This window comes from Callorhinus ursinus, unplaced genomic scaffold (genome assembly GCF_003265705.2).
Source record: "Callorhinus ursinus isolate GAN/ISIS: 27379988/994484 unplaced genomic scaffold, GSC_fseal_2.0 scaffold32, whole genome shotgun sequence".
Classification (NCBI taxonomy): Eukaryota; Metazoa; Chordata; class Mammalia; order Carnivora; family Otariidae; genus Callorhinus; species Callorhinus ursinus.
This window is the reverse complement of record NW_027397094.1, coordinates 6,389,829-6,409,800: the sequence shown is the minus strand read 5'-3', so window position 1 is coordinate 6,409,800 and position 19,972 is coordinate 6,389,829. Positions and strand designations below refer to the sequence as shown.

At 49.7% G+C, this 19,972-nt stretch overlaps 1 protein-coding gene across 18 annotated transcripts in view; it reads left to right on the top strand.

Annotated features, from left to right (window-relative positions):
* The window catches only part of SGMS1 (sphingomyelin synthase 1), a 266,979-nt gene that overhangs the window by 230,949 nt on the left and 16,058 nt on the right, over nt 1-19,972 (top strand). For 9 of the 18 annotated variants that reach the window (XM_073878946.1, XM_073878947.1, XM_073878944.1 and 6 more), the window contains 2 exons: nt 1,250-2,052; nt 16,621-16,738. In XM_073878946.1, the coding sequence (XP_073735047.1) occupies nt 1,424-2,052; nt 16,621-16,738 (747 nt within the window). In that variant the 5' untranslated portion in view covers nt 1,250-1,423. Of the gene's footprint in view, nt 1-1,249; nt 2,053-16,620; nt 16,739-19,972 lie in introns of those variants that run through there. The other 9 variants (XR_012374280.1, XR_012374270.1, XR_012374275.1 and 6 more) reach the window with 2 other exon arrangements.

Below are 19,972 nucleotides of genomic sequence, written 5' to 3'. Positions count from 1 at the left end.
TTTTTTTTTTTTTTTTTTTTTTAAAAGCACAGAGCGTTTTGTCAGATGATGATTCTACAAAGCATACTTGGGAAACATTGCCATCACTAATTTCTAGCCACTAAGGTGTGCAGGTGTTTTTATAGTTATAACACTCATTTTTTTTAAAGATTTTATTTATTTATTTGACGGAGAGAGACACAGTGAGAGAGGGAACACAAGCAGGGGGAGTGGGAGAGGGAGAAGCAGGCTTGCCGCGGAGCAGGGAGCCCCACACAGGGCTCTATCCCAGGACCCCGGGATTGTGACCTGAGCCGAAGGCAGACGCTTAATGACTGAGCCACCCAGGCGCCCCACAACATTCTTCTTTTGAGGAAAAAAAAGTTAGCCCACTCTTAGGGTGTTTTCATGGTGAGATGGAGTAGACAGTAGCCGTTGGATAGCATAGAAAAATTGAGAAAGGAGAACAGAGGATATGGGGTCAACAGACCCTTCTTAGTGCTAGATTTACATATGGTTTTTAAAGTCCTGACAGCAATCCTGCGAGGGGGAAACTTCCTTTCACAGATCAGTAATCTGAAGCTCACCCAGGGGCTTACCCATGGGAGATCTTGAGTCCAATTATGGTCTGTCTGCTGCTGACCACATATTTCACTAACCATGATGACTTGTTATAGAAGTGGGTCTTTACTCTTAACTTTTCTTGTTTTAAATTATAAGTGGTTCTTACAAAAGTAATCCATGCTTATTAAAGAAAAACAGGTGGGAGAAACGTAGAAAATGCCCCGCATGCGGAAAAAAAGGGATTCATTGGTATTTTTGCATGTAAGGCTATCAAATTGTTGGACCAGATGGTTCTGAGGCTCGACATTTCTGTGATTCTCTGGGATATCTGTTAAGTTGCTGTGTGTTAGGTACATTTGAAAACCTTTCTCCACTGGATAGAATGGTAGGTGAGGCAAATTTGCCGCCTGATTTCAGTTATGTCAGGAAGCAGGTAAGCACGGAGGGAACCCCTGACCCCTACGGAGCCGTATCCAAAGCCCTTTTGCGTTACTTCTTAGGCAACGCGCCTTTGGAGAGGCTGTGATCCCATCCGTCCAGGGTGTCCTCGGCTGATCCTTCGGGGAGGATGAGCCGGGGAGCCCCGCGGTGCCACCCGCCCCGGGACGGGTCTCCGGGTCTGCGTCCTGCTGACGCGCACAGGGGCCGTGCGCCCCGCGGGGACTGGCGTGGAGCCCCCTGCTGACTGTGTCTCTTGCCTCCGCAGAAGGAAGACGGCCGGGGCGCCATGAGGTGAGTGCGCGCCGGCGCCCAGAGCCCCCGAGAGCGGTGTGCGGGCTGCGGGAGCGGCCCCGCGCGTCTGGCCACGCACGTCCCCGGCATGAGGCCGGGCAGCATGGGCGCGCCGCCGCGGGACCGCTGACCCCCGCCCGCCGGGACCATGAAGGAGGTGACATACTGGTCCCCCAAGAAGGTGGCAGACTGGCTGCTGGAGCACGCCATGCCCGAGTACTGTGAGCCCCTGGAGCACTTCACGGGCCGGGACCTGATCGGCCTGACCCGGGAGGACTTCGCACGGCCGCCCCTGTGCCGCGTGTCGGCCGACAGCGGGCAGCGGCTCCTGGACATGATCGAGACCCTGAAGGTGGAACAGCACATGGAGGCGCACAAGAACGGCCACGCCAATGGGCACCTGGGCGCAGGTGCGGCCGGCCCTGGCCCCGGCCCCACGGGCGGCTTTGGCCTGCAGGCCAAGCCCAACGGGGTGCCCAACGGCTACAGGAAGGAGATGATCAAGATCCCTATGCCGGAGCCCGAGCGCTCCCAGTACCCCATGGAGTGGGGCAAGACGTGCCTGGCCTTCCTGTACGCACTGTCCTGCTTCGTCCTCACCACAGTGATGATCTCGGTCGTCCACGAGCGAGTGCCTCCCAAGGAGGTGCAGCCCCCGCTGCCGGACACGTTCTTTGACCATTTTAACCGGGTGCAGTGGGCCTTTTCTATCTGTGAAATTAACGGCATGATCCTCGTAGGACTCTGGTTAATTCAGTGGCTGCTCTTAAAATACAAGTAAGTAAAGCAAAAACTCCCGACTCCGGAACGGGGGAGGAGGCGGGGGGCGGGGTCTGCCTTGCCCACGTCTAATAGTCGTCGTTTGGACGTGAACTTCATCAAGCAGTAGGAATGGGAGCATACCAGCTCCTTTTTTTAGTTTTACTTCATCATTTTATACCCCGTGCCCTGTTGAGCCAGCGAGAGCTTTGGTAGCTGTAAGAAAGTGCTGTGTTTATTGCCTGTTTTGTACAAGATTCGTACAGAGTGATGAATGGGCTTGTTGAGATGACGCTCTTCTGTTTTCACAGGGAAGAAAACCCTCAGAGAGCACAGGCTATTGAATCACAGATAAACTACCGAAACTCGGGGTCGTTAACCCACCAAATAAATTGTCCCCAGTCGGCCTGCTGGCCGGGTGGCTTTTCCCACACAGAGTTCGACAGCGGGACCCTTAGCAGGCTGTATCTAGAGATGTTTCACACAGAATGCAGAACAGCGGTTCCAGAGTGCCTTGGGCTGTTGGGAGAATGACACCCTCAGGAAAGGACTTTGTTTGGGTGGATGGAATGTGGATGAACCCGCACGGCCTTCCACCTTCTAGAATGTGGGGCACTTAGAGAAACATGGTGATTGCATTCAGGTTTCCCAGGATTTTAAACGGGCACCTCCTTTTAGTTTCCGGTGGATCCAAAGTGGCTCTGGTGTCCCAAGCTCTAAATCCCATCAGACCCCCTCTGGCCACCTGGGTGCTTGGGTTGCCCGGTGCAGACTAAGCGCCCACGTTGCCATCCTCCTCAGGGTCTGGTTTTCCCGTTAGTGGACCATCTTTAGAGCTTCTGTGCATGGGAGCTGGGGACGGTTTCTGCCCAGTGGGCTGCATTGCACGACCCACAGTATGGTCGAACGTTAAGGAAATCCTCTTAAATCAAGAAAACGAGACGCAGCCTGAGAGTCTGCGCCGAACTTTATCCACCGAACGATGAGTTTTTTCTTGGAGTGTGTTTTTACCTTGCGAATTCGATATCCACAAGTGGAAATGAGCACAGTGACTCTGTGCTGGGAAGGACTGTGTTAGTCTTTATAAAGGAAGTTGTTTTAAGTGGGCGGTGTTTCTTTTGGGGTTGGCTTGGCAGTTCCACAGGAAAGCCACGTTTGAAATAGAAACCGTGGTCTGGGCTGCGTTGATTTGGTAGAAGACTTTTTGGTTCTTTGCTTACTTAGTTTTAACAGGCTAACCAGGTAGGGTAGACTTGAAATGTGAGATGCTCAGAATTTACTAATTACATCCTTTCAGCCGCCAAACTTCAGATCTGCTTTTGACTTTTAAACTTTTTATTCCCCCCCTCTAAAAGCCCGCTAGAAAAAAAATGCCAGAACAGTTTGCTTTACAAAGGCAGGGTCGATTCAAATTATGTTTCCTGGGTTTTTCCTGATTTTTGTTGTTTTGTGTATTACGAGTTTGTTTTCTGTTTCTGTTTTTTTTTTTTCATAAAAATTTGCGCATGCAAGCAAAATAATTTACTGCCCTAGAATAAAACATTATATATCAGTCATACTATGTGCAAGTTCAAATGTGTTACAGAACCGTGACTTTATTTTATTTTTTTAGAACGGTGATTTTTAAATAATGTTCTTGTTCTAGGAAGTGTCCTCACAATAGGGCTTATTTCTTTTAAGCACGTTGCTATTTATGTTTCTCTCAGCTGGGACTTCTCAAACCAGTTGCTCTTTAAAGCTTCATGATTTCCTGTTTTACTGGTACTTATTACCAGTGCTGTAGTCATTTGTGTATTGAAGTGACGAGGACGCAGTGAGCAGTGAATCCATTAATCCATACCTTGGGCAGAATTAAGCCAGTGCAGGGGTGCAGGGCTGCCTGGGTCCAGCCCCCGCCGTGCCCAGCATCCTGGCGGTGTGGGCCAGCCTCTTAAGTCTCAAGAGCTTTGTTTTTCTCACAGATAAAATAGGGGCCTCCTAGTCTAGATGGTTTCTATTATTCTATACAACTATGTTTTATTTGTTTCAAAGATGACCGAATGGACCAGTTATATTTAAAAAGTATTAAGACACAAGAGCAATTTTTGTCCAGTATACATCCAGCTCTAAAGAGTCTTTGAAGTCTTCTCTCTCGGGTTTCCCTGTTGGCGGGATAGGGCCTCGGGACCGGGAAGCCCGCTGTTGTCTTGATAACCCAGCCCCTGCCCTCCTCCTGGGGCACGTCCCTGGCTCCTCGTCTCCTTCCTGGGGAGGCCTCTCTTCAGGGGACGTGGTACAGCAGATGGGTAAGGTGTAGGAGGGGAGAGAAAGATTAACACCCAAGCAGCGGATGGAAATGAACTAACTCCTGGCCCTCATCAAGAAGATTAGAATGCTTTGTCGAGTCAGACCCCTTGTTTCCAGTTGTTTGGCTCTCATGGTGCAGCAGTTTGACGTGCTCAGCCTGTTAGGGAAGTGGATCCTTGTGGTTGTGGAATATTCTCTTGAACAGAGCTAACATCTCTCTCTTCCTGTGTGCGTCCCTCCTTGCGTGTTGTCCTCTCTCCCCAGCCTCCCCCGGGAGGTTCCCCCCTCGGGAGCACAGCTCACTCACTCCTAGGGGTTGAACCTGTTTGGCCAGTAATTCCCAAGGGGCATTTGACCTTGAGTCTCCGAACCCTTAAAGGAATCAGCCTATTCCTTCCTGCTTCTGTAGCTTCGACTTCTTAGAGAAGAATCAGAGGCTGAAACTGTGGAGGATGATTTATTAATTGAGAAATGTGATCACTAAAATTTGGGCAACATGCTCCAGTAACAAGCCCTTCAGCCAGATGTGTGAGGCACTGGGAAACCTTGCTGCTGAATTTGACCTTGAGACACAGTCTGTCCTTCTGTTGTGTATGGTTGTCCTTTACTGTTAAACATAAATTTGGGGTTTTTACTTACATTTTTTTTCCTCCTTTCCTTCTTAACGTGCCCCCCTCCTGTTTGTATGTACATACACGTATACACATACATTCACAGGGGATTTCCATGACATTGCAAGGTGGAAAGCAGCAATAAAGCCTGTCCTTGGGAACTTTCTGATTTTTTTTTTTTAAAGATTTTATTTATTTATTTGAGAGAGAGAGAATGAGAGATAGCACGAGAGGGAAGAGGGTCAGAGGGAGAAGCAGACTCCCTGCTGAGCAGGGAGCCCGATGCGGGACTCGATCCCAGGACTCCAGGATCATGACCTGAGCCGAAGGCAGTCGCTTAACCAACTGAGCCACCCAGGCGCCCAGGAACTTTCTGATTTTTAAAATTGTAAATAATGTTGTCTCCCCATTTAGAATTGGACTTGCAAACCACCGACTAGGAAAAATCCCTGGGGAGTCTCTGCCTTTGTGTCAGACTTCACTGCAAAACAGGTATCCCTTGTTTTCGGAAAGCATGATAAGGAATATGTTAACCTTAGAGGCTTGGTGAGGGCTCCTCATGCGTGGCTGAGGTGTAGCCCCCACGGTGCGTGACACGTGTGGCTGAGCTCTGTCAGGACATCGTGAGCCCCCGACAGAGAAGAAGGTCAGGGAAGAGGGTTGTGGAATTCCAAGTCCATCAGGGGTCCTCTAGCCACCAGAGAAAGCACTGTGACTTAGACCTGCGGTCACAGGTGCCACAAAGTCAACTTGTCCCCATCTGAGTCACCGGCTTCGTCCCCCTCGCATGCGGGCAGTGGCTCTTCCCAGAAACCTACCACGTCTCCTTTCCTTCCACACCGAGAGCCACTACGATCTGCCCTTCTAACTTTAGGTTCTTTACCTCTTTCCATTCCCGTGTAGCGACGGATGCTGGGTGCTCTGAGCGACGCCCTGTTCCTTAGCGTGGATTCAGGCTCCTTGGTAATCTAGCCCTGGTCTGTCCCCACCTCCTCTCTTAACTACTCGGCTCATTTCCCGGGAACGCTCCAAGCTCGTGTCCCATGTCCCGGTGCTTTCGACTCATGGTGGGTGATCTCCCTCAGTGTTAGGGATTAAGTTCCTCCAGGGAAAAGACTCGATCCTGCGTGTCCTTCATCTTTCTGCCCCACCGCCTGGTACAGAGGCTGCCAGATAGAAAGTGCTCATTTAAAATTCATTTGTTCCTTCGCCTTGTCTTTACTGAGCAACCTACCAGGTGCGGGCACCGTTCCCGACCCCGGGGTGCTGCAGTGAGTTCTCACGGAGCTTACATTCTGGCCACGGTGAGGCAGGCAGCCAGCGAATGAATGGATAATGCCAGCTGGTGTTCGGGGAAATGGAGAGAACTGGAGCAGTATTGGGGATCGTGGGGAAGGGGTGGTGTCTGATAGGGTGCCTTGAAAAGTCCTTTGAGAGGCGACCGTTGAGCGGGCACCATGAGTCCAGATGAGGGGGCGCCTCACACGTGTGTCGGGCAGGAGCCGTCCACACAGGGGACGCAGCAAGTGCAGAGGCTCCGAGGCTCCCCCGGGGCACAGCCAAGGGCGTGTGTGACCCACCGAGTGAGACGAGGCGGTGACACGGGAGGTCAGCAGGGTATGGGCGGCGGGCGCGCGCCAGGGCTGCGAGGGCCACGGATAGAGGGCTGGGATGCTGTTCCGAGGGTGGTGATGGGCCGTAGGGGAGAGCGACGGGAGCGGGTCTGTGCTGTGGAAGACCGCCCTGGCTGCACGGGCGAGCAAGGGTGGACGGGGGAGCCGGTCTGGACGCCATCGCCGTCGCCCGGATGGACGATGGCCGCGCCTTGACTTGATGTTTGAGCACGTCTCGTGTGGGGGCGGTGGGAAGGGATGGGCTCTTTCTAGAAGCCCTGGCTTCCGTTGAATTTGGGGTTCCTTGTGTTTTCTAGCCACAGGGCTAGCTTCCGTTGCAGAATTGCTTGTACCAAGGTTTTTGGGCCTCTCTGTGAATCCTTGAATTATATATGGCATTGAACGAGGAGATCGAATTCACTAATTTGGGAGCCTCCCCAACCTTGCTTGGATATATTTAATTTCAGAGCAAAGTCCAGTCACATGTCTATCCCAGCAGGTGTTTTCTGCCGTGGCTTCTCTTGGATCAGGTATTTGCCTAAAAGGAGTCGTGCCGGTCTGTTGGGGTTGGGGGCGGGGATGCTTTCAGAATGAATGAAGTGTTGCAGGACGTGCTGGCCCATTGGTGGAGAGAATGAAGTGTTGCAGGACGTGCTGGCCCATTGGTGGAGAGAATGAAGTGTTGCAGGACGTGCTGGCCCATTGGTGGAGAGAAGGTGGGAAGAAGAAAAGGGGCCACACAATAGTTGGGACGCGGAGTGGAGTGGAAAGAGCCGGGTGGTGGAGGCACTTGACGCCTGGGGTAGAACATTCCGGCATGATCTGTGGCAAGGACTTACAGAGACCACAGCCACCAAGTAGGTTCTTGGAAAGTCGCTGGCGCGCCCAAAGGGAAGGAGGAGTGGAAGAAGGGAAAGGGTGCCAGCAGACCCGACTTCGGACCTGCCACGACCTCTCTGTCAAGAAGAATTTTCCAGGGCCGTGCTCCTCTGCGGGAAGGAGCAGGTGCAGGTTCCCCGAGTGGCTTTTCCAGGATGACGCTCCGAGAGCACGGACGTGGATCTCTAGGTGGTTGGCAGCAGTGTGTTTTATGTTCAGAGACCACTTTGGAAAAGACTTGTTTTGTATTTTATCCTTTGAGAAACGCTCTGGCGTTGAGGGGCCTTTGTTTATCAGGAGGGTCTCTGCCACCGTAAGAAAGAGTCTGCATCCTCTGGGAGAGGGATCTCATTTCCCAAAACAGTCTTGTGCTGATGGGTAGCCACTGCTGTCAGAGGAGGACTCGGTTTATTTTGGTTTGTGTCTCACTCCACGGGCTGGACTGTGCACTAACATTTCTCTTTCATTCTACCCCATTTTAATTCCATTACTGCTGTTGTTGACATTAAACGGATTGGATCAAGGTGCTTCTCTCTCTCCTCTTCTGATCCCCAAGGCAGTTTGTGACACAGTTACTGTCAACGTTGTCCCCATTGTTTTTAGGTCTTCGATGGATGCGTTTAAGTTCTTCAAAGCCCTGGATGCAGAGCATTTCATAGGGAGCTGGTCTCCCCACGTTCCTGCGCAGTAGAGGTCATCTTTCAAGCTCTGGAGGAGCCTTTCCTTAGGGCTCTTGCCTTTATTCTAAATTGGCCTCATGCTAAGGACCACAAGGCTAGTGTGTCTTGGGATGTCAGGGCATCTTTACGTTTAGTTTTGATCGAGTTACTGAAGACGATGCAGCAGTGAGCACAGCCAAGCATGAAGGTTACCTTCTGGCGGGTCTCTGCAGCCTTTGGGGGCAACGTGGCTCCTTATTTAATGGGCCGGTCAGCTGTCGTAGTCCTCACCAGCAGTAAAGCAAGACGAGAGCACGGGGACCCCCCGCCCCTTCTCCGTCTGCCCTCGTGCTGCGTCCCGGACGTGCCGACTCCGTCTCTTTCCTTCTGTACCTTTCCATCCGCATTGTCCACAGTCCTCATCACCCTGTTCCAGTGGCAGATCCCAAACCTGTTGAGTAACAGGAACTGGGTTTTGCATGCGTTCTGTCCTCTAACCCGGTCAGTCCCTAAAATACGTGGTGACTCCCTCCCCTTTCTCAGCGAAGGTCGCGGAGACTCCGTGAAGCGGTTGACTTGCCTCAGGTCCCACAGGGAATGACTCGGAGACTGGAGGCTCTTTGGTATAAAGCCAGTCTCGAAGTGCCTGGCATCACCGGCACCTGCCCTCTGGAAATGAGCTTTCTTCGCTGATGTGGTGGCATGTGTTGGCGTTCGTAGGGCAGAGAGACTGAAAACCGATCCGTTCAGTGTTCGGTGATTCGGTTTATACGTCACACCCCACCATGTGGGAGACGTGCACGCTTGCCCCCGGATGGGTCTGCCGGCCCCGAGAGCTGTCCTGTCATGCTGTTCCACCGTAGTTTGTAGCAAATGCACCTGGCACTGTCCCAGCTGTGTGCTGTCCTGTGACCTCCCAGGTACGGCCCTGTCACCCTCGCTCTGGGAAATCCCCTCAGCCACCAACCTCCGCCACACTTTTCCCCTGAGGACTGCTGACCAGGAGCGCCCAACCTTACTTTCTTCATTTCTGTTTCCAGCAAGTTCTCTCTCCTCTTTGATGCTGACCCACCAGCCATCTGGCCCGGGATCCTGTTTCCCTTCCTTTCCTGGGGCCCTTGGTCATGCCCCACCTCCTTCTCCCAGGGCATGACTTGGAGAGGAAGGAGCATCGCTCTGGGAGCTGGGCGATGGACTCAGGCCCCTGCTCGGCCTCACTTCTCATTCCCACCCGCCTCTCAGGAGCTGAGAGGCGGGCCCCTCTTATTTCCTCACTTTTACCAGGTTGGATGTCAAGGCCCAAATGCTAGCCTAGGTCCCTGGAGTTGTAGGGAAACTAGATTCACCCTGTGGAGCTCCCTAAATTCAGGAATCACAGCAATTTAGGTTTTTAAGTTAACGTAAACATCGTTAAGAAGCTTTTTAACAGACTCAGGTTAAAGGGGGAGAGGGCAAACATAAAGGTACATACAGACAGTACATTACCATTTTCATGTGTTAATTTTTACTTATAACACCAGAGAAAATGAAGTCCCAGCAGCTTGCCCGTAGGCAGATTAGAAGAGAAACAGAAAGGAAACAAAAGTTACCTGTCATGTTGCCAGACATAAATAATGGCTTTGTAACCCTTTTGATATCTTTCTGTGTGTGCTCAGATATGTATAATCTATACATGGGTGTGGTTTTTGTTTTGTTTTGTCTTGTTTCGTTTTTTAAGTGCGGAGCCTGTCGCGGGGCTCGAACACACGACCCTGAGATCATGACCTGAGCCCAGCTAAGAGTCGGACACTCAGCCGACTAAGCCACCCAGGTGCCACTGTACGAGTGTGTTTTTAAACAGTATTATATTTGCCTTCTCCTTTATAGCATGCCCGGGGGTGGCCTCCATCAGGGCGGATCTGATGTAGAAGTCACCACGTCTGTCTCCCACTGGACGTCCGAATGGTGACGGTGGCCGCCAAGCACTCAGTTACGTGGTAAATCCTACTGGTGTCAGATCACCCGACTGCGTCCTTGGCACCCTTCTGCTGCCCAGGCCCACCCCACCACACCCCCTCTTAGGATGTGGCATCCCTGCCGTTCCTCGCTCTCAGGACAGACCTCCCGGTTTCATTCTTGAGACTCGGGGCCTGTTAATCCCACCGGCCCTGGCCACCTCTGTTGCTGCCCTCGGTCTCCTACTGTCCTCTCTCAGCCGGGCTGGGCAGGAGCCTCCTGCCGGTCGCTCTGCCACTTCTCAGCTCGGCAGAACACGTGCGTCACACTCAGAGTAGGTTGGCGACTGTCCCTCTTCCCAGCACGTACAGCTTGAAGGCCAGGATGCTGGCGGTGACCAGGGAGGTCCTCCTGGATCCCCCGTCAGCAAGCACTCTGCTCCCCACCCGTGCTGCTCAGCAGACCCCCGCACATGCTAGCCTCTGTCTGGAATCTTCCCCCGGCGAAACCCTCGCTCAGTTTCACCGTTTAGTGCCTATCTAACACGCTCTGTGTTTACTTATTTATCTGGATGATTGTCTGCCTCCTCCTTCCAGAATGCAGGCACCACAAGGCAGGCTCTGTGTCCATTGTGTTCACCGCTATACTCCCAGCGCCCACAATAACGCCTAGCGCAAGTGTTCCTATTACGTGAATAAAGACAACCTGATAGCAGCTAGCCTCTCTTGAGTGCTGCCCTATGCTGGTAACTGGGCCTGAAATTCAAGAAGTGTTAGCCCCTGCTGCTGATATATATGCTTATTATGGTTTTAGAAAGTCTCTGTGAAAAAGAGAGGGTGTCACTTTCAAGGTTAATCCGTTAGCCCCAGAGCAAACAGTCGCTGTTCAGTTCTGCTAGCCGTAAGTGAACCAGCCCCTGAGAAGGGGATTCACAGTGGTAAGTTTTGATGAAGAAAAGGTCTGGGTGTACGTATACATATATGCATCATTTATGTATACGTATAGCTCTTTATGTAAAATTGGGTGTACAGTATATTATTTGCATTGTGTATATACGTATAGATATTTGCATGTGCTATGTGTATATAGCACACACGCATTTATATGCACATGTATATACATACACACACATGGATTCATTTTTGTTATAGCCTGAAATAGTAACAAGACGCAACCCATTCTCTTTTGTACGTATGTATGTAGCAGTTTCTGAAAGCCACTTGACTTTAATTCTTCATAACTGTTTCAAGTAGATCATACTGTTGTTGTCTTTCCTATCTTGTAGAGTAAAATTTTTTCATGATGTTATGATCTATATTTAATCCAGGAAATGATATATATATATTTTTAAAGTGGGTTGAGTGGGGACAGTTTTATAAAGTGGTGGGAAAGAGATTAAACTAGAAGTCCGAGATAGAGCGCACCAGGGAACTTCTTCAGAGTCCGATCTCTGAGACCTGAGTGGCAGGCAGTGTCCTGGGAATCCAGGTCCTACCTAAGGGCGGGAGGGACTTGGAAGCGTAGATGCTAAGAGCACCAGCGGCACTGGACTGAGCTTCGATCTGGAGAACGTTGCAGAGAGCGGTGGGAGAGGAGGTAGAGAGAGGTGGGCCCGCTCCTCCAGGGCCTCCTGGGCTTGGTAAAGGATTTGGATTCTGTTTAAAGTGTATTTGGCGGGGCGCCTGGGTGGCTCAGTCGTTAAGTGTCTGCCTTCGGCTCAGGTCATGATCCCAGGGTCTTGGGATCGAGCCCCGTGTCGGGCTCCCTGCTCAGCGGGAAGCCTGCTTTTCCCTCTCCCACTGCCCCTGCTTGTGTTCCTTCTCGAGCTGTCTCTCTCTCTCTGTCAAATAAATAAATAAAATCTTTTATATAAAAGAAAAGTATTTGGCAACCTTTGAAGGTTTTTTTTTTTTTTAAGATCTTATTTATTTGATAGAGCATGAGCAGGGGGAGGGGTGGAGGGAGAGGAAGAAGCAGACTCCCCCCTGAGCAGGGAGCCCGATGCAGGGCTCATTTTCAGGACCCTGAGATCATGACCTGAGCCAAAGGCAGATGCTTAACCGGCTGAGCCAGCCAGGCGCCCCCATTGAAGGGTTTCAAAGGACATGATCTGTTTGTCAGTTTCCAGAAACTGATTCTGGTGGATCTGTGTGGAATGGATTTTAGGGAGGCACAGGTGGGACAGCAGGTGGAAGAAGGAGTCCAGGCGAGATACAACGCCAAGATGTGGCTACGTAAACGTCGGGGCTGTAAGCGTAGCCGGGTGCAGTCTGCAAATAGTGATGGAAAGTGAGTGCGTTTCGTGTTAGAGATCTAGAAGGATTTGTTTCAGTACTGTCATAGTTAACACGGTTATTAAAGTATTATCAAAATTCTTAATTTGGGGAGTTCTGGTCCATATGAAATATGACATAAAACACTAACAGTGAAAAGTCTGAGTCGAGTATCTTTTTTTTTAAAGATTTTATTTATGTGAGAAAGAGAGCACGTGGATGTGAGCAGGGGGCTGCAGGGGGAGAGAGAGTCCCAAACAGACGCTGCACTGAGCGTGGAGCCTGACACTGGGCTCCATCTCATGACCCTGAGATCATGACCTGAGCTGAAATCAAGAGTCGGACGCTTAACTGACTGCGCCACCCAGGCGCCCCTGAGTTAAATAGATTTTTAAACATAAACTTAAATGTGTTAGGATGTCAGCTCATCTCTAAGCACACACGGTGTCGTCTCAGGTGAAATTGGGATTTCTTACACAATCTGACACCGTTTCCCGAGCCTGTCTGTGTTGTGTGATACACTTAAATGTCAGCTTGCACTCGGAACCTCAGTTTTCCCATCTGTGAAACGAGGATCACATTGCATTGCAGGTTGCTTTTAAGAACTAAATGGCACAGTGCTGGGCATATAGGAGAGATCTGGCAAAACCCTGTAGCCGCTATTAATAACAGCCTGGAAAAACACCTTGATATCATTTCTTTGATTCATAAGGAAGAGGCGTGGCATCCTTTTGCTGGTGAGGAAGCAAATTTCCAAGGGAATTAATCAAGCTGGCGCAAATCACCACGTGAGCCTTTGTTAAAGGTAGAGCAAGCACCCGTGTGGTGATGAGCTCCCCGTGCCTGGTCCGCGCCGCGCATCCTGCCGTAGCTGGTCCAGGACCTGAATCAGGCCCTGGCTTCCGTGACCGCGCCAGAGCTGTGGGTCTCCCTGACTCTGTTCCCTCTTGTTTGTTGCCTCTGGGTTTGGGATTATTGCTTCCTTCCGTTGCTGTGTGTCAAGGCCCAAGGCCAGGAGCTTCCATAAAGAGCTTGCAGACCAGGTCTGAGCTCTGAGAGAATTGCTGTATGTATGTTTTTTGGCTGTGGATTCGTTGCAAAAGACAACTTGTGGGAAGCCAAAGAACCTTCCAGTACTTTAATTTTACACGGTAGTGTGTTAATGTCTTTCACCGCTTTTTTTCTTTAGAATTTTAGATCATTGTGCCAAATGCCAAAAGCAATGTACTACTGCTGATTTTGGTGGTGTTTAATCAGGTTTTGAGCACTTTCTCCTTTTTAAGTAAGGATGTTAAAAAGTTTAATAAGTCACCTGTCCTGACCATAATATGCTCTTCTAGCAAGTCTTCAATAGTTATCTATAAAATAATAACACTTTCATTCATGTTTCCTTATAATCATTTTTAACAAAGAAGCATTTTCTTTTCTTTCAGGAAAAATGGTAAGAGCCCATTACCCAAATCCTTGAGAGACAAATAGATAACCGAGGCCAAATGCAAGTCTGCAACGAGGTCACGGTCGTTAGGCAGTGCAAGCGGCTGGGAAGCAGGCTCCTTCCCAGTGAGAGATGACCCCATGTGAGGGGAACACCATTGTGGTTTTAAGAGTTATAACAGCGTCTTATTCTTGGTATTCGCTTAATCCCTCGTAATATCTCATTAATACTTGTGTGGCTTTTTGTTGCCTTGTTACATTTTTAACCACTTCAGACCTTTTTTTTTTTTTTTTTAAACATGTCTTGAACTTGTATCACCCCAGTTTTGGTATATGTGCTGCTGGGGCGAGCACACACATCTTGAACTTTTAAACATCTGAGTAGAGTAAAAATTCTAATGTGTGAAACTCTTTGATGAAGGAAGTAATTGCCTTAAGTGCATACAGTTCTTTGAAAACACTTTTATAACCTGCTTTTTAAAGCTTGTGCAAGGAGATCCTGGTTTAACATTATATATTGAAGCTATTCTAAGATTAATTTTTAAAAGATTAAGTAAATGCCAAAGATTAGATGCTTACAGCCACTTTCAACTTACCACTTTGTTAATATTGATGAAGTCACATGATAAAGTCATTTGCCTTTTTCACTTCAAGTCAAAGAGTAATTGTGGCTGAATCTTCAGTGTTTGTTACTTAAAACTTTTTTTTTTTGTAATCTTAATTGTAATCTCTACCCAAGTGGACTGATAGTGGTCACGTTGTTTGTCTTTCCCCAAAGAGATAAACAGATCTAGATAAATGTAACAGCTTTCTGTCTTAGCTCTTTCTTGTGTAGTTCAAGTGAAATGGCAAATAATTTGTTTGGGCAGGAGGGCTAGAGAGGGCATTTCCTTCTGAAGAAAGATGACCCTTCTGTCTCACAGTGGAAAATTCACTTTGGTGTTTCGAGTATTCTTGGTCAGACATTTATAGGGTTAGTATCATTCTCTAGCACTGTCCCTCTTTATATTGTTTAATTGTGCTTTTTTTTTTTAAAGATTTTATTTATTTGAAAGAGAGAGAGAGAGAGAGCGCGTGAGTGCGAGAATGGGGGAGGGTCAGAAGGAGAAGCAGACTCCCCACTGAGCAGGGAGCCCGGTGCGGGGCTCACTCCCAGGACCCTGGGATCATGACCTGAGCCGAAGGCAGACGCTTCACCGACTGAGCCGCCCCAGGCGCCCCTGTTTTCTTGTGCTTTTTGTCATACTCAGAATTAAAGGCACATACCTTTACAAGACAGCTGTATGCTGAATAAATTCTTGTCCTCAGAGGTGGCGTGCACAGCTTTGCTAAGAGAAAGTAATACTGCCTCTGTGGTGAGCAAGTCTGACCTGGTTTCTGAAATCTGGGTATGCGGGCAACACACCGGGCTGTAACCATACATCCTAAGTAACCCACTTGAACTGCCACACTTAAGAATGAAATGCCAGTAGGGTTGTATGTGTTATTAGAAAAAAAAAATTTTTTTTTAAGATTTTATTTATTTGAGACAGAGAACGAGCCAGCATGGGGGGGCGGGGTGGAGAGGCAAAGGCAGAGGGAAAAGCAGGCTCCCCGCTGAGCAGGGAGCCCGATGCGGGACTCGATCCCAGGACCCTGAGAGCATGACCTGAGCGGAAGGCAGATGCTTCACCGACTGAGCCACCCAGCTAATAAAAAATAAAATTTTTTATTCACACAACTGACACGTTACTTTGTTCCTCTTGTCAAAACAAAAAACGCAGATGATACCAGTTCTCTTCCAAAGACACAACTTCAGTAGGAATGTCCGTTCTGCCTAAGAATAGAACTACGCTATAAATTATAGAGTAAATGTTCAGTATCTGAGAGGAAAGGCTGCCCATTGTTTCTAAGGCTTTTTTTGTGCATTGAACTCAGGTTGCCCCAGGCCAAAGAAACATTTGAACTCCTCGCAGTTGAGAAGGAGGAGCCCGCAGGACTGTGATTCTGGCCTGTGGAAGAACAGGGTAGGAGTAGAGAGGGAGGGAACATTTTTGTCCAAGGATACACTGGAGCTAGCACAACTCACTCTAATTCAAGTTAACCGATGTGGAACTTGAGGCTAGGTGAAGTTACCAAGCTCAATATACTTGTTCACGTGTGTATATCAGATAGTTTCATTAGAATGACTCATCGGCTTGAAATGGAAAAGATTTCTAATTCTTGCTTATTTTGTGACTCATCCACGTAACCTGGACATTTGAGGCTGGGGCTGTCCCTACATGGTTTCTAATGTTGTTGGGCCCGGTTTACGGATTCAGAAACTGAGGGTCCTCTGTCAGTGGCCTGTCCCACGGCCACAGAGTTCGCACATGGAGAGAGGTGGGGGGTCAGATGCTGTTAACCAGACAGGCTCTTTTCTTGACATCATACTTAACGCAGAGGGAGATCAGCCAGGAGAGTCCGTACAATTGTTCCGTGTCCTTGACTCATTCAAGGTCAGAAAACTTGTGAATTCTCATTTTAATGCCATTTTCGTATTCTGAGCATCCTCCCTTTGTATGACGGAAAACACACTCTACTCTCTAATAATTGTGTAAGCACAGGTACGGGTCAATCAGAATGGGCCCCACTTACCCAGCAGGTGAACGTCAGCTCAGGTGTAAGGCCTCGGGAAGCCTCGTTAGCAGCAATGGAGAGCCCTTTACCCTCCTCTGGCCAGTTCACATTAAGAGAATCAAAAACCACCACCTCATTCTCAAAATCCTTATGTCAGTCTACTGTAAGCTTTGGTTAGAACATTCTTATTTCAAGTTCTCAAGCAATTTGGGGGTTGGTTTGGTGTGTCGGGTCACGGAAAACCTCACTGCACGTGCGGAATTTCATGACTGAGTGGCCTGTCTTTCCCTTTCTCTAGGTCTATTATCAGCAGAAGATTCTTCTGCATAGTCGGCACACTGTACCTGTACCGCTGTGTCACCATGTATGTGACCACCCTCCCAGTGCCCGGCATGCATTTCAACTGCTCTCCGAAGGTAAACCTTTGCTCACTGTGATCGCCCTTCTTGTCTGTCTGTCGTCTTGCCCGGGGGTCCTCTGACTCAGGCCGGAGGTGACTGTTGCCTGAGAATATCGTCAAAGCCCTGCATCCTTATCCGGGAACGTTACTAAGCAGTATGGCAGGGCCCCCCCCCCCACCTCCCCTGGCCCCCTTCTCAGAATCTCCAAGCCCGCCAGTGTTCCCCAGCTCGGAGCATACGTGGTCTAGTTGGTGTGCTGGCAGCGGTGAGGCTCTGCGTGTGGGTGCAGCTCTCTGGTTTCCTGCCAGAAGTTTAAAATACCATTCACTCCCTTGACACAGATCCAAGAGCTTTCAGATGCTTTTTCCCTCTCTTGGATGGAAAGTGTGGCTTCCAGTGGTATGTTTCCCTTCTTTCTGTTACTCCCTGCAGTGGTGATGTGTAAGGGCAAGAGACACCGTACCTGTCCCCTCGCACCGTCCGCCCACCCAAGCAGGGTCACTCTTCCCTGGAGGCACATTTTGCCCTGTTGATCTTCCCTAGTAGCACAGAGACCTTTCTTTAAAATAAACTCTATTCCTCTCCCATTGGCTCTGTTTTTTCCGTCAGGTTCACAAAATACTCCTGACCCCCTAACCTTTACCTTACGATGCTTCCAACTAGGGAGAGCACTGGGACTTCTGAATAATTAGCAGAAGATTCAGTTTTTACAGTGCGTGCCGGCCACAAAGCTCTAATGCAGTAAGAATTAGAAGAGGCTGGCTTCCTTGACTAGGTTGGGAGGGTACAGGGAATGCCGTGGTGCCCTTGCAATCATTTCTTTGCATTGCACTTGCACTGGCAAAGCACCCATGTGCTTTCGAGTCCATCCCCTTTCACTTTAGTTCTTTCCAGAAGAGTCTTCTCTGCTAGAACTGGGAAGGAGAGCGGAAGAATTCACCAGGGTTCCAAAGTGGTGTCTGTATGAAATTCTGGACGCCGCTAGGTTACTTGCTTCACCGCGCCCCCTTCCTTCTTAGACTGAGGTGTGCACTCAGGAAGGTAGCTGGTTTCCTGCTTCTCCGTTTTGGCCTCAGGCTCTTCACTGAACTCTGGAAAAGCCGCCATGAAGAATGAGTGGTCCCATCGTCCCCGTCAGCAGCCTCCCACCCCACCCTGGACCTTCCGTCTTGTTCTGTCGTCCTCCAGAGAAGCCAGCCTCACAGCTTCTCCACCCTCTGTGAAAGCCCTCGAGCACTGCCTGTGGTTCCTGCGTTAGAGGAAATCTCTTACTATCAGTGAGGGTCCAGTGATGTGGACTCTTGGAGGGAGCCTGGCTTGATCGGCAGTGTGTTCTCAGCAGTAGGCGGACAGTGTAGGCTATTTGCCCAAGCTTAGTGGAGCTTCTTAAGGTCTGTGCATGGGGAAATTTATCCCACCAGGGCACACAGCATGCCAGGCCAAGCCCACGGTCATGGATGCGACGTGGATGGGTTGTACTGTGTAGACGTTCTCCCTGCTCTGGTCCCACCCCCAGGGCCTCTCTCTGCCACTCCATCCAGTTGCCGGCAAGCCCGGGCTTGGTTAGCGTTGGCGCTCAGAGAGTCCGCCTGAGTCATCAGCAAATCCAGCCAAGGTCCCGTGGCTATAAATAGTTGTGGTTTTTCTTGGTAAAGACAGAGGTCACAGCAGGAACTGTGAAAAAAAAACAAAAAACCAAAAAACCAAAATAAAAAACTCGGCCCAAACGTGCCACTCGTATATGGAGTTGCCAGAAATCCCGACTGGGGCCATCCTTCCATGACGGTCATTTGGAAATTGGGATTTTTTTAAGGAAAGGAACACAGGAGGGGATGAAACATAAGCACAGCTTAGCAAAAACAATTAGTTAAGGACTCGTTAAGTCTAATTACTTCTTTTGTAAAACAGGCTCTTGGAAGAAAGGATTCAGAAAACAATTTACATTCTGAAAATTTTCAGATGTATCTCCCAGAGTAGAGAAGCTCATAACGGAACCTCCATATACCCAACACCCAGATCCAATAATTATCAAGACTTGGCTGCATTTGCTTCATCACATTTTTTTTTGGAAGTATTTTAAAACAAATGTCAGACGATGTCATTTGATGGCTATATGCTTTCGTGTGCATCTGAAAATTTTGGACATTTTATGGATAACTTTAATGCTGTTGGTATAGTGAACATGCTCAATGGTAATTTTTTGGTATTGGCAATTATCAGTTCATGGAATATCTTGATTGTCTTAAAAAAGCCTTTTTTAAAAAATGGTTTGTATAAATTAGGAGCCAACATCTTTACATTTAGTTGCTGTGTCTCTTAAGTCTCTAATTCTAGGCAGTCCTTTCTCCCGTTCTTTCTCCCCACCATCCGAAACTCAGAGAGATCAGATGGGTAATTCTGTGGAATAGCCCACGTTCTGGATTCATCCGTTTGATTCGTTGTCTTGTCGATTAGCCTCTTTCTCTGCTCCGTTCCCTTCTCTAAATAGAAAGTGGGCTCTGGAGACCTGATTCAGTTTGGTCTCACGTCCGTGGGCAGGAGGACCCCACGGGTAGAACATGATGGTTCCGGAAGCTGGACGGAAGAGGCCGGGGAGGCCGTGGAGGCTGGTGCCACCCCTGGCCTGGTGGCCCAAGCCCAGGGAATCCCGTGGCCGGTCCAGGCTAGCTCGCCACCCCGGGAGCCGTGTCAGAGGGAGAGGGGGCACCGGAGAGGGGTCCCAGAGGCCAGCATGGCTGCTCACAGCCCAGCCCGGGGCTCGTCGGTCAGGACTGAAAGGAGCCTCAGGAAGAGTCATCCGGTCTAGTGGCTCCATTCGGGGTCTCCCCAGAGCATTGCACAGTGAGGGGGCTCTCAGCCCTTAAAAATACAGGCCGAGTCGTAGGAAGAATGGAGGTCAGAGGCAGCATGGGCTTGCACTCCCCGCGGCCCCGCCGTGTGGCACTTGCGTGCACTTCTCACGGCCTCTGGGCCTTGATGGGCAGCACGGCACGGAGGACGCTTTCTGGGTCTGTCCTAAGGAGCTCTGCGAGTGAGTGGCGGTGACACGTCAGGGGCTCTGTGGCTACGAAATGCCACACGGAGGCAAGAAGAGAAGCTGGTGGCATGACCATGCTCCATCCCCCACGTCTGACCTGTCCGGTGACATTCATTTCCCAGGTCTGCGTATGGAGCTGAGCCGTACAAGACACCTTCTGTCTACTGTGCACTGTGAACTTGGTTCTGCCGTCCTGTCAGGCCCCATCGTTG